At 37.4% G+C, this 24,068-nt stretch overlaps 1 protein-coding gene across 1 annotated transcript in view; it reads left to right on the forward strand.

The window, feature by feature from the left end:
* Positions 1-24,068, forward strand: part of MED13L (mediator complex subunit 13L) — a 209,478-nt gene that overhangs the window by 13,431 nt on the left and 171,979 nt on the right. Inside the window, exon 2 of the mRNA XM_075516647.1 lies at positions 7,845-8,082. Within this exon, the coding sequence (XP_075372762.1) occupies positions 7,845-8,082 (238 nt within the window). The remainder of the gene's footprint in view (positions 1-7,844; positions 8,083-24,068) is intronic.

Consider the following 24,068-nt stretch of genomic DNA (forward strand, 5'->3'; position numbering starts at 1 on the left):
AGGCCCATTTCAGAATTAGATTTTTTTTCTTAGTGTGTTGTTTTTTTCCATTCTTGAATTCAAAGTATGGAAAAGTCTGAAGAACGTTGTTTATGCAGTTATTGCGATGCTTGCCTGCCAGTCGCTTTGCCTAAGAGCAGCGTCATGTTGAAGCTGAGCCGTGGCTTGTTCAGTGCATGATAAGGCCTCTCTTCACTGCCATGGGGTTCCTCCCTTTTTAAGGGGCAGAAGGGATAAGCCCTGCGGGAAGGGAACACAAACCATTCCCCCCTTTTCTTAAATGGATAGGATACAGAGGGGCATGTTAATACGTAGTTTAGTAAATGATCTGATTTCAGGAGACTACACAGGGTTGAGATGGTTGGTTTGTTTTGGTTTCTTAAACCAAGAGCGTTATAGACCCTGAAGTAGAAGATAAGACTGTCTGTGTACAGGTGCTTGCTGCTGCTTCTTCAGTCTCGCTGTAGAAGGTTGTGCTATCCAAATAGGAATCTTTCTCAGAGTGTAAAAATAATATATAGCTATGAACAAAATAGGGGTTTTTAGTTAAGCAATCTTCTCTGTTCCTTGATGTGCTTGTCTTTTTTTCTTGCCTCTGTTCTTTCAATTCACTTGACAAGGACTTAAGCAGATGTTAGTAAATATTTTATTTTGGTGGGAGTGGAGGACAAGAGTTCTTGTCAGTGTGTGTGTTTGCCTCCCCCATAAGCACACGTTGTTACAGAGTATTTTTCAGTCCTCCTGTCTCAGTCCTTTTGTCCTTCCTTCCTAGTGAGGTGTATCAAGATGACATAAATTTTATCTGGTATTTAAATGGCCTGAGTAGAGTGTGAAATGATATTTTGTCGCTGCGTGAGGATGGTGTAGTGAAATGAAACACTGTAACCAAAACAGATGGTGCTAATCTTGAATCTGCCTGCAAGATCTTACACCATTTAATTAAAATGGTGGTGTAATTCCCATGACACCTTTAACTACAGTTTACATTCTTGGACTATGAACTAAGGGCTTTCTTATGCAGATTTTTACTCATGTGAGTAGTCCTTAGTGTGAGTCTCTAGTTGCTTCTGAATAGCTACTTACTTGAATGAAGCTCTCTAAGATGAGACTCTAATAAAACTGGCATATACATGGCATTTACATTTTTTTAATGTTCTAATTTGAAGCATAAATTGTAGAGTAAAGACACTTAGCAACTACAGTATCCTACATAGAAGCAAACAAAAATCTATATTGGAGAAATTGTTTAGATTGTGCCTAACTTCAGAGGCTGGTAAATACAGTGTTTTAAGGTATGCTGGACAATGTAGCATCTTCCCCTTGGTTAGAAAGGCATATGATGAAAGCTTTTTCATTTTTATATTCCCTTTGGTTAACTGAAACTTGTTAGTAGAAGTACCTGACTTAAGTGATGTGGTGTGGTTTGGTTTTGGTTTTTTACGTTACTTGCTTCTTTTCTTAAGAGAATTAGAGAAACTTATGTTTGAAGCACTGTGCAGACTTGAATTTGTCTGAGTAGCACCTTTTGGACAGGCAATTGGGAAGTATTTTTATACCTGGTTTTTGTTTTGTTTCAGATAGGAGAACTGAGAAAGATAAAAGGACCTGAACAATGCCATGTTGAAAGTCTTTGAGAAAGTCAGGGTTGGAGCTGAGGGCCTGTGTGATGGATATCTAAATCTTTTGCTCATAAGACCCTTCAAGCCTTTTCTGTAGATCTTTGCCTCCTTTTCAAGTATATCCTTCCTATTTTGGAAGTACTGGGGTACTGATTGTCTACACTCTGAGGCCTGAATCTGCCTTACCTTTTCTCACCTTTCTGTATTATATGAAGCAGGAAAAATAACATACGATTATGTAGTTTTAGCCATTGTTTTTAATGTGGAGAAGTACAATAATACAGAAATAACTCTGCTTTACACTTGGTGTGGCCAAATACAAGAATTTCTCAAACTTTTGATGCTCTGCCTTTTTCTGGTTCTGCCATGTCTGTATTCTTGTATAATCTCTCCAAGGGAGCTTTGTGTATTAAACTGGGTGGAATTACTTCAAGTCTTCTGGCAAAGTTAATTTAGAATTGGTCTGTCCATTTTCCATACAACACGTATAGTCCAAAAAGCATTTGCTGGAGATGAGGAAAAAAAAAAGAGGAGGTGGAAGATGTTTTGTTTGTGTTCCATCTGTGAGGACTGCAGAAGAGGAACATAGTCACAGTGGCTACACAGCACTAATTAAATCTTCAGGGTTGCTGGTAGCATGCCAGAATCAAGTTGTGCGGTGTGAAATGTTACTGGGGAATTGTGATTTTTAGCAGCCTAAACTCTGCCAATCTGAATGGAGCGCTATGAGATCAGCAGAAGACCCTTCTTGCCTGTCTATTATTCTGATTTAAGCCTGAGGGGGGAAAAAGAATCAGAGCTTAGGTTTTATCTCTACTAGGAATTTACAGTTCTGGATGCTGTCCTGCAGTTAAAATGGTTAGAGCCCTCAGCTGTTGCAGATAGATGTGAAGGTGTCTGGATTTAGGGTTGCAGACTAATCGTTGTAAGAAAGTGCTAATTTGCTTTCTCTGTCTCTTCTGCTTGCTTGTGTGTATAGGGGATATCAGAGGTTTGAATACTCTTAGTTCATTTTTTTCTAAGCCATTTCGCTCTGTAGAGTGTAATGGTTAAGAGAGTCACCTAGGAGGAAGGAAACCTGTGTTTGCACTCCTTTTCAAAGGACTATATCTGACATTCTTTCTGTGGCCATGTTTCTGAATGAAAGCATTGGCATGACTGTGTTTTCATTAATGCCTAGTTCTTGGGTATGTTTTGGGTGTGTTTGGATGCCTACATGGAATTTTGGGTTTGAACGCGCTCTTCTACCCTGATAGCTGCTTTTGCATACGTCAAACAGATCTTTTTGTGTCTTGGAAATTTTACTGTAAAAAGTTGAATGTTAGTAAAGATTTTCGGTATTACTGTTAGACATAGAGATCCAATTCTTCTGTTTCCTTACAGGCTTGGCCCAGTGCATTTAGAACAGGCATCTTACAAACACTTTACTCTGTGTCCAATTGCAATTAACTGAATTTAGAAAAAAATAATTTTTTAAAAAATCCCCTCCTATCTGGGAAGTTGAACCCTTCACAGGACAGTCCTCCAAAACATGTGTTCCTTTATAAACCAAAGCAAAAAGTCTCTTGCATAACGCATGATTTACTAACAATGCTGGTTAATAGTAAGTATTTGTAAGTTTGTTTTTTGTCAGGCTTTTTAGTGTTAAGAACATTGTAGCAATCATAATAAGCCAAGACTATGCATGTGGGAAAAGATGCAAGAAACACAATAGATTACATCACCTGGCAAGACTTCTGCTTTGCTCTGCGTTCATTTCTAACCAGTTGTGAGTAAAAGAGCATGTTCACAGTTTTGTTCTCAGGTCGGCAATCTTGGTTTCTATCTCTGTGAGTACTTCAGGCTGCTTTAAAACCAGCAGTCTTACTAAAAGGAGCAGCTCTACTCTCCCTGACCTGCTTTGCTGTCCTCTTACTGGTACAGGCGTTTCTGTGGCTATTTATTGAATCCAGTATGGGGACCGATCTGAGTAGAGGAAAAAAAACGTTTCATGTAATACTTCTGACTTTTAGTCAGTTCACCTCAATATGAATCTATGCAAACAGCAGCACTGCTGGAAAGCGGAAGTGGTGGTAAAGTCAGGAGCAGATGACTGATGCAGGGAAGGCAGGCCAGTCCAGGACTGCTTTTGGCACCAGTGCTTGCTTGTGTTGGTTTAAGGTGTACATTAACAACAGCCTCTGTGTGCAGTTTAATGTTCTGTTTTATCTGATTGGAGCTCTCACTGAAAGGGGAGATCCCACTCCACTGCTGCTCTCAGCTGTCCGTTCTTGCTCCTGCTCTTCTGTCTGCTCTAGTGATTATGTGGCTGCAGGGTAAGCTGTCAGTGTGCTGATCTGATAAACATTTTTCTTTCTTTTTGTTTCTTATCTTTAAATTGGTGAACTGATTCCATTCACCCAATGATTGCATGATCACTAGATCTGATGTCAGACTGGGAGATGGAAATGCGTGGCTGGGGATGAGGAAGAAGCTGCCATTTTGGTAGCAGCCTGTGTTCACTGCTGGTTAAGCATAAATGAAACCACATTTAGTTCTTCAATACAGTCACCAGAATCACAGGCCATTGGCTGTCTTGTCTGTAAAAACCCTGCTACAGATTGAGGCCTTTTAAAACTAGTGATGTTTGTTTAAATTAATTTTAAAAAATGCCATGTGGATGCAGATATTCTCCCTATAGTGTGTTAAATGCTTTACAGGAAACATCTGTAGAGGCGTAGAATATATGTAAGTGTTCCCAGTGCAATCATCTCTTGTGTACTACTTCTGGATTCAGATCTTCTTTTGAATTCAGTTTTAATTAACATGAGGACAAAATCTAGAAGTTCTGAGGGATTAGTATTGATGCTTACCTATTAAAAAGTTTAAACAGAAACAGACATATCCAAATAAGTGCACTGGACGGCATCTCTGCAACTTCAACGGGGAAACGATGTGTGAGATCTCATTTTATGCTGCTATTAAGTCCAAAACCCCCAGTACTTGTTTCTTCCTTTTCTTGGGAGTCATTTTCTGTGTGGGTGGTCACTAGTGATCCTGGTTAGCTCTAGTAGTTAGTTCGTCAGTAGTTAGCCTGGTTAGTTTGTCACTTCTCCCGGTTTGTAAAAGTAGACACTCCAGAAGTTTGTTAGTGTAGAATTAAATTGGATGCAGCTCTGCTGGTTTCCGTATGCTTTTCTTGACTATATTTCATCTGTAATACAGTTGGGATGTTATGGGTTGATACCTCTGAGCTGCCAGAAAGCTGCAAGAGCTTGTCTGCTGTTTCGAACAGCTGATCTCTAGTTATATTGCTGTGTTGATCAAGTGAGTGGTGCTGTTGAGTAACCTTTTTTGTTCGGTTGGGTTTTTTGGGTTTTGTTTTTGTCATCCTCCTATTCCATGTTCTTTGTGACTTACTATATGTTCCTAGTTGACTACAACATAAACATTTAACATTATTTTTTTCCTAGGTTGCCTATGCTGGCACTAGTCTTTGGTGTTTTGTGATTCGTAGTCGTATTCATTATACTATTTCAGAAACTCTGCATGTTCCTTTTCCAAGCTATAGATAGAGATCCATGTAGAACAGATGTAGATGTTTTGCAGGAGCATGTGTAAGGACTTTCTCTTAGAACATTATGTAATGCATGAGATATTCCAGTGCTACACAGCACCCTAATGTGAAAAAAATAACTTTTGTCCTTCCCTTTTGCCACTTCCTCCTGCGCTCCCATGCCCTCTTTTGTGCCAGGAACATGGCATATATGCTGTGCATCTTGGCCACTCTTGACCATCTTTTCCAATTTGCTTTTCCAATTTGCTTTTCCAATTTGCTTTTCCAATTTGCTTTTCCAATTTGCTTTTCCAATTTGCTTTTCCAATTTGCTTTTCCAATTTGCTTTTCCATAGTTCCCCAGCACTTTGAATGGATGATCAGCATTTCTGAGTGCAAAAGCAGTAGTGCTGGCTGTAGAGAGTCTTCAGCAGGGATAATCCAGTACTACCTGCGACCTCACCACCGTTGGTATCCTATTGACATGATACAGGATGGTAGCGTTGCTTCTGCAGTGTGGAGCTGAAGATGACTGGTGGTTTAGGGGCATGCACAAAATAAACCCAATTGCACTGCTGTTCAGTGTTTTGTCAGATTTTTTGCCTTCCCAGTAGAGGTCAGCTACTGTATTCCTGTGTGCCTGGTGAGGGCTCTTCAGAGGAAAATTAAATAGGCAATGTGGGTAATCAGTGTTTGGGGAAATAGTCCTTGAGGCATAGTCACAGGAACTTTAGTCATGGGCCAGAACCCTGCTGTGCTAGGCAATATACAGGCAGAATGAGGTGAAACTGTTTTAGAGGATATATTTGTAAGATCAAAGAAATACAAGTATTTTTCGCTTGTGTTGTTGGTATGATGAACGTCACCTTTAGCTCCTCAGCAGTTAACCAGCTAGCTCTTGAACAAGTAACAGCCTACTTCCAGTTATTGTGGTGAAAGAAAGTAAATTTTAGAGTTTAAAGTTCTAAATGAACTAAGTTTGTGGACTCGAAAAGGGAGATCCTTCTGTATGTGACATGTAGGATGGGTTTTGGAGGAGCGGTGTAGGCCAGTAGGTTAAATGTCCTTGTGCAGATGATGAAAATGGGAGGAATACGTGATCTGCAAGTCTCTTCTTTAGGAGTAAAAATTTACCCTTTTGCTTGTTGATATTTTCTATATGTACTGTCCAGAGAAAGGAAAGGAGTGTTTACTGTTTAGATACAGCTTAATGTATTACTTGGCGGGGGTGTGCGGGCCGGGCATTCCTACAGCTAGTGTTTCCACTGCTGTGTCTTTCCTCTTCTCCCTGGCAATGACTTTTCTTGTCAAAGGTGTAGATGCTGTGTTTGAGTTCTTGCAGCTTGTTGCAGTAGGCCAGCTGGCTGTTCCTGTAGGACCACTTCAGAGCTGAGCGCACCAGCTCTTTCTGAGCAGCAAAGTGAAGGTGTGAATACTGTAAATGAAGCAGTAGAGGTAATTACAGCACTGAGAATGTGGTAACATGGGTTAGAAACTAGAATACAAGCCCACTGTGAACACGGAGTATATACATACGACTATTTTTATTTGATAATGATACTCCCACTAGCTAGACTAAAAGTCACAGGAGTATTCATTCCCCCTTGTGTCCTGGGTGGGCTCCCAGAGCCAGTGGAGGGTGGGGAGAAAGGAGGACGCAGCAACAGTCATAAGGCAAACTGGGAGTGGAGGAAAAGTGGGAGGGGAAACCAGGCAGCAGGCTGGGGAGGGGAGAGGAAGAGTGTGATGGGCAGGGTAATAGATAAAAAGGTAGCAATTGGACATTTCAGAGAAGGGAAACTGGATGTGGCAGCTGTGAGTATCTACTATTAAAGGTGAAAAGAGGAAAAAAAATTAGAACCATTGCTCTGCTGACCTGGTTCTAGCTGCCAGCTGTTTCATGGTTTGAGTACTTTGGCAGCTTCTTCCCTGGCAATTGTTGATTCACACTGCTATGCAGTGGGACACCTATATTCCTTCAGATTTTTCAACCTGTGTAGAAGAAAATCTTTCCCAAAAGCCTGAGTAGCCGTTTTCCTGTTCTTTTTATTCTTCTTTGATGCTTAATAAGAGCATTCTGTCTGGTCGAGAGAAGCAAATGGCAACTTTCCTTATTCTGTTTTTGTTCATTTGAGCAAAATAAAAATAAAAAGCATGTGTAGTAAACCTGTAACATCACAATATGAAACTCTATTTCACCATTTTCAGTAAGTCACTTGTTTTTTTATGGCCTTTAGTACTTTCTGTTTGTGACTTTCAAGTGGTCAACTTTTGGGCTGACACTGAACTCAGTTGACCACCAAGCAGCATGTAGGGAATGGGCCTTCTTCCCTCTCCCTGCTTGTTTGGGGTTGGTTGAGGGGGGTGTGTTCCTCCCCCTTCTAACTTGTAAGATAACAATAAGGTTAGAAATGAATGAATCTGCTGGAAATGAGTCGGACTGTGGTGAAAAACATAAATGCAGGGGGAAGCCAGGTTTATTCAGTCCTGTTTCTAAAATTGGTTTCCTTTTTCCTTGGGGGGGGGGGTGGGGGGGGAGGAATATGGGAATAGGAGGATTTTTTTAACTTCGGTGCTTAGAGCTAAATTCTAGGAATTAAACAATGGAAATGAAAGAAACCAGTACTATGAATATAACTAAATTTTGAAATAGTGATTTAATGGCTTTTTTTTTCTTTTTCTTTCTGTAGGCTGAACTTACAGGCATCAAATGGCGTAGGTACAATTTTGAAGGTCATGGGGACTGTGGCCCTATCATTTCAGCCCCAGCACAGGATGATCCAATTCTGCTCAGCTTCATCCGCTGCTTGCAGGCCAATTTGCTTTGTGTGTGGCGCCGTGACGTCAAACCGGATTGTAAGGAACTATGGATATTCTGGTGGGGAGATGAACCAAATCTTGTAGATGTGATACATCGTGAACTGCACAGTAAGTTGTTCTCTTTCATTGTTTCTTGATTTATTTATATTTTTTCTAGTGAAAAAGGAACTCTGTCGTTAAAGGCTTTAACTTGCTACCATATGTGATTTTGTCACAATTTATGTATTAAAACTTAAAGGAAAAAAAAAAAAGGTTGTAAATTTGACTTTTCTGCTGCAAGCAATCTGCAGATAAAATGCAAAGTAAAACTTGAAAGAACTTAGGAGACCTATATCCAACATCATTACTTAGATTTTTGTGAAATCTCAGACACGCTGTAAGAGTAAATTCTAGTTCAAAGGATAATAATAATAATGAAAATAAATTCTGGCATAAGGTAATAGCTGATGGAATAAAACACCTATACTAGAGAGTCAGGTAAACTCCATGGCACCACAGGCAAATCTGCAAGGTCAGAACTTGCCATGTTGATCTTGCTACAGGGTTTGAGCGTAAATGGAGGCAAGTTGCAACAAGTGAATGTAATGAAAGGAAGGAAGGGGAAGGTAGGACAAAGGTGACAATGATAAGTTCATGTGATTGTAAGTTTTATGCAACTTGATTGTCCTCAGTGCCTCCAGAATGTGTAGCCTTAAAATTATACAACAAAACTAACTTTATCTGTTGTGATCCTTATTGGCTATGACTATCCACTTTATATTAATTCCTGTTCATTGATATATTGTTGCTTTGATTAGACCTAGTTTGCCTGAAAACTTTAACTTTTAAAAGGTATTTTATTAGACTGCGTGAATACTTGTCTCTTATTTTACCTCTCATGTCTCAGATGAAAACAATGGAAGTTCACTAAACCTGGAATAATAATAGTAATAAAAATACCCCAAACCAATAATAAGGATCAGTTCCTTGGTTTTTGCAATAAATTTTCGTCCTGGTAGCCTTTAGATGTTCTGGTTACTTGGTGATAAAATTTGCATGCCAGTTCAAATATATAAAATACTGTATTTGCCAAGTGCTCTTTAGTTGTCCTTTATCTCCCTACCTCTACCATACACTGTTTTGGTCCTGGGTTATGCTATGTTCATTTTCTTATTTGTTACCCTGTTCTAACCACCTATCTTCAGATGATTACGAACTTCCTACTTTCATGAATACCAGATTGCTTATTTGGTAATACAGCCTGTGAAATCACAGATATGAAACGCTGTGTATCTTTAGGCGTATTTCATGCAGGTAGCTATGTGATCATGTATAATTAAAGAGATGGCTCAAGTGCTGCATCAAGCCATTCCACTGACATTAATTTTTTATGAGGCACCTGTTTTGAATGAAGGCATGGGTAATATTTCTACTTACCCAGCAAAGCTTTAATAATATATGCTTTTCTCTTTGTGAAATATAGTTTATTTAATATTTCAAATGCAGTATGTGGGACTTAAGTGTCTTTTTATTTGAGGGGAGTTGCAGGTGATAGCTTCTGTTTCTGTTGTAAATTGATGCAGCTTGTTTATATCTAACATCTTGGTTATAACAATATAATGCTACTTCCAGTGATAATGGTATGGTGAAGCATTTAAATGTATGAATAGCTGAACTTGCTCGAGTATAGCATGGGACAGAGTATAGCAAATAGAGAACGGCGTCACTTTGACACATTTTTTTGCCTGGTCCAAAATTTTACGAAGCATCCGGGCTGGAGCCTTCAGTACAATAATTTTTAAGTGGAATTAAATCTGAAAATTGTCTGCAAGAGCACTATTTTTTAAGTGTCAACAGCAGCAGTATCACACTGATAAAAAACAGTCTGAGCGTAGTGTGTTTCACAGCACTGCAGCCAGCTGTACTGAAAAGATATGTCTACCCTGGTACAATTGCACTATCATTGATAGTGATCTTTATTTGCAGTGCTCTCTCAAATTAAACTAAAGATGTCTGAAAGAAAAAGATTGCACAGAGGGATGTGAAGAGATGCAAAGTTGAGTCTGGAGATGGAGAAAGGAGGACTATGGGCAACTCATTTAGGGGAATGAAGTACATGGTAATTGAAAGAGGAAGAAATGCTCCTGCTAACTGTCAGGACCCTACAAGAATTTGGGAAGTCATCTCCTTTTCTTCTCCCTTCCATTGCAGGTTTTGGAATCCTTTGTAACGTGTAAATCATACAGTGATAGGTTTACTTGTTCTATATTAAAAGCACATTGAAACGCTGGTAGTGACTGATCATATAATAGTTCAAAGTGAGGTAATTGTAAAAGTGTTCTAAATTTTACTGCTGATAGGGTTGTCTTGCTCTCTCCAGTTTTTTTAGAGTTCAGACATCAGTATTGACAAAATATTGAACATCAAATTCTGCCAGAACGAGGCATTTACGTGCATTGATTCCTTGAAATATGACAAAGGACACTGTGTTCAATGTTTCGTGCAGCAGCAAGGCAGAAGACACAATGTTATTTTGCTTTTTATTGTATAAGCAGACCACAGTACTGAAATTAGTTCCCTGAGTTTACATGCTCTTGAAAATATAAAGGACTTTGCATGTGGGCATACAAATAGAAAATAAGTAAGTTACCAAAGCGTAGTAATTTACTGGCCTGTGAGCTGAGCCCCGGTAACGTGCTGCTTGTTTTGGTATAACCTCCTCACGAAATAAGCTGCATTGGCTTAAAATGTTGTTGGTAGGGGTTGGATTGTCACTGTGGTCAGTAACTTACAGTTCAATGACCAGAGCTTTGTTTTTGTGTTTGTACTCATATGTTTAGAAGCACAAGTCCCAGAAATCTGACACTGCAAATCCAAGTGGAAGACTAGAGTCTGTCTGAAACATTTTCAGATTTATAAATCCTGTCTTTTGAGATGCATGAACTTTAGGAAATAATGGCTGTTAATAGGATGATGAATTCTTACCGAGTATGAAGTTGCTCACAATGTTTTGGATTTCTCTTTTCCTGCCTAGGGCTTGTGCTTTAAAAGAGAAATTTTCATTAAAGTAATAAAAATTTAGTGGCAACTCAAATTTAAATGTATTTATGTTTTATTCATTCAAGTCTAAATTAGAATTATTGATTTTTCTGAATAACAGAGTCATTCAAATAACATTGTATGACATTTAGTACTTTGGTTAAACAAATGAGAGGTCCAGACTGAGACTTTTCTTTCAGAAACACTTTTTAAAGTTTTGCATATGAACTGTGTGGGTTGCCTTATCTTTATAAGATTTAAGGTAAATGATTTTGGAAACAACAATCTGCCTTTCGTAAAAGAATTTCAAATAGTCAGAGGGAAAACAACTTAGTAGTTATAAACAAGAGGTACTAGGAACAGTTGTTTATGTAGTAGCTTTCCAAAACTGTTGATAATTAAATGCTGTCATGGGAGATGAAGGGAAACCAATTATTTGCAGAACAGCTATAGATCAGTTAAGTAGTTAGATTAGCTAGACAGCTGTGAATTTCATAGGTGTGTCTATTGCACATACTCCTACATTTCTTTTTTCTGCCAGCCTCAGCTGTTGTGTTCCGTTTTTTATTATGATTGGATTTTAAATCTGAAGAAAGACGGAAGATCTTTATTCTGTCCCAAGTGGAAAAAGCTAATTGGTATGGGGTCACTGAGTGGGAGAAAAAAATGGAATGATTTTACAAGTTTGAAAAAGTTGGGAGTGTGCTGGTTGTGTAAGTCTTGTTTTCTCAAGGATAAATGCTATTTAACGATATTACTGCCTGAGAGGTTTGACAAGTGTTACAGCTGCTGTACCTCTTCCCATAAAAATATTTTTTTGTAAATTCTACAGAAGAAATGGAATGGAGAGGAGGTAGTATCTTACTGTTGGCAGGTTTTTTGACAGGAAAGTTGTAGATTTGCAAGTTGCAGTGATCTCATTTGCATTTGGTGACCAAATACCATCTGGAGCACCATAGAGAATTTATACTTGACTCTTGGGTTTTTGTCCTTTCTCCCACCCCGCACTTGTACCCCTATGCATTCCATGTAGATTATAAGCAGGTGATATCTGTTCCTTAGTTGCCCTCTTTACTTTTGCAAGTAATACTTGTGTCTGACATTTTAAACAACCTTTTTATCTGACAGTTTTGTCTATAAACTTGTAATCTGCATATTGAGTTTATGGATATATTCAGCTTTGTCTGTTGCATCTGTGGTACAGCATACTTGAATTATCAGGAATAATGCAGGCGTTACGATGTGCATTGCTACTGAGAGTATAGCCTTGACCCAGGAGGTGGACTCTGGAAGACTGTCAAAGTGTTAGACGGCACCTTGAAAATTAGTAACTAAGATTCTGGGCATTTGTTAGAAGCATGCAGTTTCACTTAAAGAACTAGTGAGTTGTTTGCCTACAATTCTGGTAGGTATTTGGGAGGAATTCTGGTGGGTATTTGGGATTGCCATCGCATGTATTCCTCTGTGAATCTATGGAGACAAGACAAACGAATATGAGGAACTTAGGGCATCAGTGAGAAACCCCAGACACCCATCTGTACCCTCCAGCCGTTATTGTTGGCCTAAGCAATGCATGGCTCAGAAGTGAAAACCCGGTATTATGACAGGTGCTTCATCATACAGTTTCAAAATAGAAGCTTAACAGTACAAAGCTTGTCAAGAGAAAATAAATACAATTTTAGCATTTTGCTATTCTTGGGACAATCATCCTTGAAGCGTTGGTAAAGTTGCAGTTAACTCTTGACTCGCTCTCACTTAAAAGTCACTTAAAGACGTTTTCCCCTTAAAAGGATCAGATTGACAGTTCTTCCCATGCAACTTTGTTGTTGTAGGGAGAAGGGCTTGTGAAGGAAAGGTGATATACATGATGTCACTTTTTTTCTGCAGGTTGAATTCTTTTGAGCCAAAGCCTTTGTTTTTATGTATTGTCTGGTATATTGCACTTGATCCATGAATTGCTGGAGGTGCTTCCCCAAAAAAAGATACTAAGAACCTTTGTGCTATACTGGATGTAGAACATCAGGATTTTGATGGAAACTCATATGAAGAATAGATTATCTTGTATTAATTAGGTAAATCTTTCCTGGAAGATTATTGTTCAGGATATTTACAGCTTGGGAAGTTTAAAAATGTAGCTAAAATTTGATCTGTGACAGAAAAAACATGGAGCTTCGGTTCATTCCTGTTTATCAATTCTTGGCATGTTGGGCTGATGCAGTTGTAATCCCTATATGCTGATAAATGGTGAGAGGAAAAAATGTTAGCTCTAGGAAGGACTTTTTGCAGGACATCTGCGTTAGACCATATAGTTGTGGCCCAGACTTAATTTCTGTTCTTTTTTCTCTCCCTGCAAATTGCTGATGGGTAGATTTTCACATACAGAAAAACAGAGCATGCCAGCTATGTTTACAAGCATGTTTCCTGAGAAGAATAACTTGCCAGAGCTCAATTTAGGTATTTTTATTACAGCTAAGTAGGTTTCTTGATGCTCACTTCTTAACTTCCAGATTTTGAAGTTCATTTTATCAGTTAAGTCATCTAAATTAATTAAATGTTTAACCTATAAATATTAAGTAGATAATGTTTTTCAGTATTTATTAGGGAGTTAAAGATGAATAATGGAAAACTTGAATTTTGGAAAAATAATTTTTTTTTTTTTTTTTTAGTTCTGCTAATGTAAAAGAGGATAAAGAAGGAGTGAAAAGTCTGCTTTCCATTTCAATTTAAAACAGTCTATTTAAGGTTCTTTCAAGATACTCATTTACTGTAGTTGTAAGGAATTGGGAACTCTTGGGAGCTACAAAATAAGTTCTTAGCCGCTGTGTAGCAAGATATGTTAATTATTGAATGAGAAGATGTTCCTGTCTGTTGAAACATAGTTTAAGTGTGTGAAGCAATGTGTAAAATCAAGAATAAGCACCCCTTCCTGTGAAATGGGTATACAAATTCATAGTACTGCTTTTAATGAAAATGCTCTTAAATCTTTCATTCTATTATAATTTCCCATGCAAGTGGGAAAGAAGGGAGCGCTTTGCTGCTGAAATTGCATTATGGCTAGCTTTGCTACTTCCGGGAAGTTACCAAAAGGTTCTCTCCTTGTTTCCTGCTCTGATAGGCTCAGTTGGAGGGTGTGCAAGCATGGAATGTGTATCAGTTTGATCTACGTACTCTAGGTAACTATTGTCATGCTCGGTATTATTTAGAATAAGACCAGCTAATATAGGGCAAAGCAGTTTACGAACAAAGAATGAAAGGAATCTCACAGGAGCTGAAATGGAAGTATTTTTGAAGGCTTTCAATTTAAAAAGAAGCTACGAATATCAAGCAGCTGAGTACCACTTATTAATAATTTGAAGTGAAATCTGAAAATGGTTAATTGCCGGTTCTTGAGCTAAGAGTGGAATTAGCAAGTAAGTTCATATGACAGAAGACTTTATTGGAATATTAAGTTACTGAAAAGTCTGTTTCTGCGTTGATTACTTTCAATAAGAGAAGTAATTTGCATTTTCTTAATTGCCTAGCATAGATTATTTCCAAAGACATGAAAACAAAGTTAAACTTTTACATTCTTTTGGAAAGAAGATCAGATTTAAAAGTGAATTCATACTTTCTCGGCTTGCAGAATTGTTCTATGATCCTTATGTTGACCACTGTTAATTGGTGTCCAGTGATTGCCGGTTGAAGTTTAGCTTAGACAAAATAAACTTTTTCTTTTAAGGGGGCATATTAAATGAGGTTATTATGCCATCATTTGGGATTAAGGAATTGCTTCATGGGAAAATGCCAACTCCTTTTATACACGTGAAGTTGACAAGAGCCTTATTGTATCTGGGCAAGATGTCCTAATTTTATTTTGTTTTCTTTTTAAAATAAATATTCTTCCCACCACTCCAACTTGTTCCCTCCTTTTGCTTTAAAATTGGTTTATGGTTATAGACAACAAGGGTATGAGGTGTTTTTTTTTAAAAAAAAAAAAAAAAAAAAATCTGAGTCTCCCATTTAGAAGTCAGATTGTGCTTACCTTTTCCTTAATTCTTCTTTTCTGCAGTGGTTTTTCTCTCACCATTAACAGTGAATCTCGATGTTCAGAGTAGTACCAAATAAATATGTCTGGCATTCATGAATTCATCATCAATTCTAGTCAATGATGCACCATTCTAACATACTGCACTTTTTTCCCTTTTTATAGTCTGCAATATCTAAGTCTAAAAGGTAACAAAAAAATATGAAATCTACCTAAGGGTCATGTATAAGATAGTCTAACGCTTTCTTCTTTTTTTTTTTTTTTTTTTTTTCTTTAATCTCCCAAGAATTAACATTTTAAATCTTTTCATATTTGGGAATTTGGAGGTTTTACTGTTAATTGCAGCAAATTACCTTCTGAAAATAATTTGAAGGAAGGACACTGTTGGAAGCTAAAGCCAATAAATTCTCTACTGGATACCATACTTTTTCCTTTTAATCTTCCTGCTTTACAAAATATAAGCTTAGTTCAATTGAAGTAGTTGAAATGTTGAGTAATTAATCTGTAATTTTTATTGGCCACACAATTGTTATTGTTTTTCTGTTGTGTTTTTGTGGAAAAATGAATTGCCATTCATTGCGAAACACTAATAGCTGCATTCTGCAGTGACTGTTTAATGCTTCTTTTGCAGAACTGTTTCAGTAAGACTAGACTTCATAGCAAACCGTATACATTTAAGGGCGGAATAGAATTGGTGCTACAAATGTGGCACTGCACAGAAAGTGCTGGAAATCCGAAACAAGATTATAACAGCTCAGGATCCTTTTCAAATAAAAGCTACAGTGAGGTATTACTAATGAATTGGAGAGAACTGTTGTATAAAATGTGCTTGGAATTAACTAGAGTGTTGAGACCAAACTGAAGTCCAACTTTTGAATGTAAATAAAATTGATGTGTTACCACAGGCAACTCAGTGAACCACGTAATTAGGTTTTTTCCATGAAAAATGAGACATTATACTGCAGCTGCAGCAAAGCAGTATGTAAAGGATTTATATTCTAGTTATATGAAAATTAAACAATCATTAAAAGATTGTATTTTTAGAAGTGTTGCTTGAGGGGGGAAAATTAAAAAAATCCAATCAGTAGAATTTATTTTTCAGCGATGTGTTGGGCAATATCATCCACAGTAGTTGATGTTTTTTGCTTCAGGGAATCTTTTTTTTCCAGTGAAATGAACTCAGTTAACTGTGTGAAGTAAATCTAAGTTAGCTTGAAGTGAAATCTGCATTAATAGAGCTCATTACTGATGTTTGTATTTTCATGTACTGAGTAATCCTAAGAATGCAGGGTAAGCTCTAGTGGTAAATTTCATCTGTAAAAACAGATGAAATGCCACCTTCAAGAAATAATAATAATTAAAAAAATTTGCATACAAGTGCATTTTGGTAATGCCATATATAGAATAATTAATGAACTTCTAGTGACATACACATGCTACTGGATTGCAAATAGAAAACATAGAAACATGACTCTTATGGTTTCTCTTTAGAGAGGTATGTTTTCCATTACATAAAAGTTGCTTTCTTTATTTTAATACTCCTATTAAAGGTTATAAATCTTGATACAAAATTCTTATATCTCGATTCTGAGACTAGTTTCATTTTAAGTGGACTTAATTATACATGTGCACTTACTTATCCAAGGATTTGACAGTAATCTGTATTAAAGTAGATTGGATACCTAGAAACGTGTACCTATGGCAATTTAGAATAAGATGTGATGTATGGTTCAGTGTGTCAGCGATTGGCCGTGAAATTCAAGAAGCAATATGGTACACTGAGAATGACGGGTTTGAAACATGAAGTCTGTTTCCTAATGTTTATTTGAAACTACAGAGCATGCTGAAGTTGTGATATGTAATTTCCAAAACAGCATGCCATAAATATGCAAACAAAAGAATATTCTTGCATAGAATTAAGAGGAGGAGCAAGTGCAAGGCAGTTGAGCTGTAGTACATGGAATAGCTTAAGAATGAGATTGAATTCTTACCTTTGCTCTTTGCCCATGGGAGTTGTGGGTTTCAGTAGGAAAAGGGTGGAGTTTTGCTGTTAGTTAAATATTAGTTCCTTGTTTAAAAAAAACCAAACAACTGTGTGTTGCAGTTGCTCATATAATGACAACTAGAACTTGAACTTCCAGTGAAACAGTGTTAAATTGATTTTTTTCAATACTTAACATTTAAGTAGTTTGAAGGAAAAGTATATGCTAGAGTAAAGGCACACTACTGAAATGTTCTTGTATTCTTGTTGATCTAAACCACACTTTAAACTTTTTCACTTTCAACTGAGCAGTGTAAGCATAACTTGTAACGAAGTTACCTGTGCTCCGTTTGTCCGATATCAGAAAATTGACTATTGTGTTCCCTTTAGTCATAAAAATGCCCTTCAATTGTCTTTGAATTCTCTTAGTTCAGGTACAGGCCGGTGTGAGACAAGTCACTGTTGCAGTTTGTTACAGCCGATGACAAGGTTTGGAGTACCATAGCCCTCAGCTCGCTTAGTTTGCTTCTGCCTTTTCCCATCTGTAATTTTGACTTGGAACGAGACCACTGCTACTTCTGTGATCTAGCACGGTTAAACTCCCGTGTTCCCCTAAGTGGCCAATTGCTACAGTTTGAAGTACCTGCCTCTGCATGAAAAAGCTGTGGCCTGAAAATAGCCGTTCTTGCCAAAAAGACCTTTACAGTCCTTATTTCTGTTTTCTACTGGTACAGTATTTGCCAGTCTTTTCACAAAATCCCGGGGCATTTTTTGCTTTGGAATAGTCAGTGAGCCAAAGGGGTCAAACTGAAATGCTACAAATTTGTCCAATAAATTGATGGGTGGATAGTAACAAATAAGCAGGTAAAGTTAGCACCGCAAATTTCTGGAGAAATTTAAGTGTGAAGTTCCTATATTAAGGAGTGTATATTGATAAACTTGGTCTCAGAAGGAAGAATAGAAGGTGGCAGGTACGGCGGTTTCTAAGCAGGATTCCAGGAAATAAATATCTCCTTTTTTCAAGAAAACTTTTTTTTCTTGTAGTTCAACTTGTTCCATGACATTCTAGTTGTTCTGTCTTTTCTGAAACATAAGTAATACCTTTTTTACAGCCAAGGGAAACTTCAAATCATAGGTGATGAAAGTATCATTGTACAGTGGTTTTTTTACTTGAATGGCTTTAAGAATTTCATATGTATTCTTTAATGCTCTCTAAAGAGATGGGAAGTATGAAAATCATTATTGTGTCTACAGGGGGAACAGGAGGGCTTATAGTCTTATGTGTTTATGGTTCTTGAGTGTTGGTTAACCAATTGGGGCATGGAAGTTAAATCTCTTGGCCCCTTCTGAGTTGAATAGAATTTATTCTGTGCAATATTTTGCAACATATGTCAACCAAATTCACTGGAATCTGTTCTCTAAGGCAAATGAGGAGGAAGTGTGTATGTTTTTTCTCTCCCCTGTATGAAAAAGATGCAGTTTCTGATATCATGGTAATAAGCAGTGTGATTGTAAAGCAAGTATGGCTTCTGTGTTTGATTGATGTTCTCTGCTCTGGTTAAGCAGTGGATATGATGTTGGACTACGTTGGGTTGGGATAGAATGATGAAAGGCTTAACTGAAAATCCTGCTCTTTCTAATGATATTCCTGAACATGCCTGGGAATTCTGCCACTTTAAAAGGCTGCTTATCAAGAGGAATATGTGTTTCTGACAAAAGTTTTACAGGTTAGCTTTAATATACAGTTGGCTTATTGAAAGATAACATTTTATTTTTATTTTGTACTAGCGTTATATTTTGAATAACTTAAAAATAACCTAAGGATTCTGTTGCCATCCTTAGCAGCCCTCAATTGGTAGTCCGATTCTGATTTTCTTTAAAAAGCAAAGTAAGATTTTAATTGCTGCAACATAATAAGAGCAATTATGAAAACAATATATTTTTCATTGTTGCAAAAGAAATAGATGCCGCTAATTCAACACCTGGAAAGTAAAGGTGGTTCTTCTTTCCTTGTTTGTTTCAGTAATAAGTGGAAAGAATATATACGCTGCAACTTTTTAACTGCTCATGTGAGCAGTTAACCTCCTTTTCATGGTAAAAATCACTTCAGAACAAATAAAAAAAATGGAAGAGACTGATAGACTTCTCCCTCCTGGGAACAGGAATTGTGGTTCAATTTTAAGCCTGACAAGCCATTTAAACCTTGGTGCCATTTCACCTTTGTGCTGTGTATTGCGTTGAACGTCACTGTAAGCTTCATCTGGGGAGCCGTATCTCTTTATATAGATTGCATTATATTGAAGTATTATGTTGTATATGAAGAAACTATATATTTGGGGGTGAATTGTTATAATTCAGCAATGTGAAAAAAGGATTGAGATAAGTGAAATGCTTTAGGACACACACCATTTAATAGGACACACTAAAATGTGAAGTGGTATGCTGAAGTGATGTCAACATGGTTGCTGCTGCTTTTCTGCTGGCTTGTTGGTGCTTCCAGCTTAAGTAAGGTCCTCTGATCCTCTGTCTTAGATTCTGTACAAACTCAGAGCTAGAGTTTATACCCAGAAGAGTTTTACAGTCCAAATGGAGGAGTTCCCACTCATCTGTTCCCTTTCCCATTCATTGGGAAATAATTTGTTCAGGAGCTAATAAGCAGATGAGGTAAAGCTGAGAGTAATAAACAGCAGCGTGTTTCAGAGATCTCTCTAGAGGGACTCTGTACCTGGAGAAGCTATCCATTGAAATGTATAACTTCTAGACAGATATCCGCTGTCCCAGATACATGTAGAATTATTGCTCAGTGCCTCCCCCGCCCCCCTTTTTCCTAAAATAAACCAGATTGTAGTAAGCATATTTTTTTATTATTGTTTCTTTTGCTGTAAACCACAGTTAAGGCATGGAAAGTGGGAAGAAAAATGTTTTGCCTGCGAGACTGTTACTGCTTAGTTTCAAAAGAAATACACTATGGTACTCAAATTCCTAATGCCTCCCTTTTTGGTATATGGGATCCTGCCTGGCCTTGTCCTGAAAGTTTCTCAGTAAGCCCACAAAATGTGTATAATTGGTGAGCAAGCATTACACATAAGCACTCTGCATTGTTACTTGCATGTCCTGTCCTAGACAGCTGTCTAAACTTTGTGCCACAGAGAGATGTTCAGCTTTTAGTTTGGCTGATCCTATGTTTTAGCAACTTCTTAAATTAAAGTGCTCAGATTATTGTGTGTTAACAATCTAACCAAAAGATCATAACAGTTAGATACACTTAAAAAAAAAATATATACACAAAACCCCATTACTATCTTTGAGGAAGTAACTTTTGAATTGAATGGGAATCTACATGAGTGCAGTTTTCAGTTTTCTCTGTGGTTTTACAATTATTTTTATTTATGTATTACAATACATTTTTATTTACTTATTTATTCTCCAGCAGTAAACTTACCAGCAAACCCGTGTTATGTATCCTCTAGGAGAGATGTTTGTTCGCTTTTTCTTCCCCTCTTCAGTAACTGAGTACAGTTTACATTTTGTCTGTTAACTTATTCAGTGCATTAGGTTAAAAATAAGTTTCTGAACTCAAAACTGGCCAAAATACAAAAAGTGTAGGAGGGCCGTGGTAGATATATTAAAAGAAAAAACCAAACCCAAATTACTACTTGCTATCTCTGTAGGCCTCCTGCTTATGCTCCCCGATCCTCCCCAAATATTGGAAGAAGCAACTGACTTTTTAGTATTTTCATCTGAATTTAATTGCTTAGTTTAATTGACATGTAATCACTTCACTGAAAAAGTAGAGACCTTGGATTACTCATACATTGCAAAATCTATGGTAGCTATTCATTATTAAAGATACCATTTTATATAGCTGAATGGTATATACAAGAAACATGATGCTGATTTAGCTGAAATAACAGAGGGCTGTGGAAGGAGCTGCACACTGATAAGGCTGCATGATTCATTATTATGTTAGTTCAGAATCTTTCATTGCTCAAACTGCTGAGCTCTGTAGTTTTGTACTGTCATTTGTCTTTGTTTTAATGGGATTAAGTAATTATGTGTGCATTTTCTTTCAACTAACTAGCCCGATAAAAGCATGCAAAACTGAATAGCCTATAAATTGTCAGCTCTTCTGTTCTAGAAAAAGCGCTTTGATTGCACTGCAGTTTTTAAACCTTGGTGCATATATTTAGATGACCTACTGAGGTGAGTAAGACTATAGAAGTAGTTTATGTGGCTAATGGGCTGAGGGTCTCCCCTTGGGAATGTGGCTAGGGGAAAGCAGATCTCAGCCTACAGTACACACATTTTGAGAGAACAATCCACAGCATTTTAAATCAGAAATAACAAGTATGTAACCAAAGGCAGTGTCATGAGAGGCTCTTCAGCTGTTCTCCCAAACAGTGGAATAACTCTTCATTGGAACTAATCATATTTGGTATTGACGTTTGTACTTTGGCTATATCAGTAGTAGTTTCAAATACAAATTTTGCAGCCTCTTTGCAAAATCTCTGCCTCCATTCTGCTACTGTTAAGACTTTCACTAGGTTTTTGTTAGCTTGATATCAGTCTGATTTTTCAAGTATTAACTGCCAGTCATGTATCATGTTAGATGAAAAGGGGAGCATTTGTGTTTAATGAAGTGGTCAGGTGTTTGCTATGTGATACCATCAAGCCACTTAATTTTTTTTATAACTTTATACTTTCTGTATGGCATGTTTATACATTCAATTTTATCTTTACTATTAATTCAAATTAAGTCTTGTTTTGAGAGCTTATGTTACCACTTTAACGAAGCGGTTGTGTTTGCTTGCTGCTTCTTGTTTATTTTAAATGTTGATCTGGGGAAGCAAAGGTTTTAATGTAGTCAGAATGGTAACTAGTAGAAACTATGCAATAGTCCTCTGTTAATTCATTTTTAAGTGACCTGCATATGAGAAGATTTTGGTACTGTTATGCTGTCTCAATTTCATGCTAGTACAAACTTCTGTTAATTGGCGTTAGTGCTAGTCCGTATGTGTCAGAGCTATAGTTTTTCATTCTTCTTCTGGCTTGAAGTTATGTTGTCAGCAGATCCATTTCTTCTTTGCTGGAGTTTGCATATGACACTTGACAATAGAGTTTCTGAATTTCCTGGAATTGTGACTACTTAATCCCAGGTAGCCATTTAAATTAACCTGTTATGATGAATAATGAATGACTGTATCCTAAAAATGATGTTTCTTGTTACCCGTACAATTTGTCAAAAGGCTTTCTGTGACTGTCTGTATTGGCATTGTGCATATCAAGCAGTCTTGGTTTAAGAACAGTAACTTGAAGGGCCCATGATAGAAATGGACAACTTTCCCAACACCTCTCTTTTGAGATCTATGGAGGAAAATAAACGAGTTCAGGCCACCTTGTTTGCTTGTGTGCCTGTCTTACAGATGGAATTGTTTGTACCCTGGTTTCCTAATGGAATGGGTAAGTTCTGCCTGAATGTTGAATCTCTCGTATCCTTGTACTAGCTCTCATCTGGCTACTTACAGTGGTTTGTAAACTCTTCAGTAGATTGCTGTAAGACTAGATGATACTAGTGGCTACTCTTGCTTTGGGATTTTTAGCTGCCAAGGTGATTGTAACCAGGAACTCGAAGGTGCCTTAGCCAAGCCAAGGTGCCTGCTTTTGCTAAATATAGCATTTCCCCCCTGGCCACCCAATCTAAGTTTCCTCAGCATTTTAACTTGTGAAGCTATCCAGGATGTGAGACTGAGGAGGAGGGAGTTCTGGTCCATGGTTGCTTTTATGTGCTATGATAAACAATCATAGGTAGGCAAATGATAAATGAAAGTTAAGGCTTTTTTGGTTATCACTTCACCTTGTCTTTCTGTGTTCTGGTAGCAGGGGCAAATTGGGAAAAGGAGAGGTGTTGCAGAATTGTTTAAAAATAGCAGATATCCAGTATCCTTTTTTGTTGGTCACACTACTCCCAGCTAAGTCTTCATGCTACTCCTCACATGATTAAGAATGTTGGATGATAACACAAAGACCTCTACAAAGTAATGTTTAGGAAGATATCTACAAAGTATGCTAAGGAAGATATCCTTGCTGTGTGCATTTGATGGGACATCTGGGATGAGATTATAAATAAATAAAGAAAAAAAGAAAATACAACCCTGAAATCCCATGAACTGTAACTTTTTAAAAGCATTTGAATATGTAGAGCTTGAAGAAAATTAAAGGAGTTAAGATATTTTGTATAAATATATTAAAAAAGAATACAGAGTGCATTCAGAGTATGAAGACTCAAGTTTTATTTGCCATGGTTGTTGTCAGTATGTAGCAAAAGAGTAAGTATTGTCTCAGTCTGTCACTGTAACATGTTGAGCACTTGCAGTTGTAAATCCTTATCGTATGCCAGAAATACAAAATTTTGCAACCAAATAAAAACATACAGAAACTTTGGATTCACAAAACTATGTTATCGACCATAACTTTGGTTGTTGCTTCTGTTCAGTGTTGCAGCTGGCCAATGTATAAAGGGAGTTTTCAAAAATGTGTGTACTGTGAAAACGTAGCTGTGTTTACGTAATGATAGTTTATTTAATGGAAGCTTTGCAAAGAATTTGACTGCCCTGTGCAGTGTCCAAGTTAAGAGGGTGAGATGCAGAAGTGCTAGGGCACAGTCATCTTAAGCAGAAATTACATGATCAGATTTTGTGAAAGTAGATTTTTTCAGGTTTTTATCTATGTTTAGGAAGTAATTCAGTGAAATAAAAGCAATTCAGTAGATTGAAGCCGTTGGGTTGAAGGTCCTGTAGTCCACACTATATGAAATTTGGGGGTTTGTTTCAGCTGGACCAGAAGCCCTCACCATGCATGGCTTTGAATTAGTTTAAACAATGAACCTTCCATTCAGACCCCTTTGTCCCCTTTTGGGGTTGGGGTGTATTTCAGCATGTATGTGGAACAGAGATCCTGGCTTTGTTGCTGCCAAAAGGAATTGGTTTTGCATATACCAGAACTGGCAGAGTGATAAGATAATAGGTGATCAGAGTTGCCCAGTGTTTATGCTTCTTAAATGCTGCTGTGATA

The sequence above is a fragment of the Mycteria americana genome, chromosome 13, assembly GCF_035582795.1.
Source record: "Mycteria americana isolate JAX WOST 10 ecotype Jacksonville Zoo and Gardens chromosome 13, USCA_MyAme_1.0, whole genome shotgun sequence".
Classification (NCBI taxonomy): Eukaryota; Metazoa; Chordata; class Aves; order Ciconiiformes; family Ciconiidae; genus Mycteria; species Mycteria americana.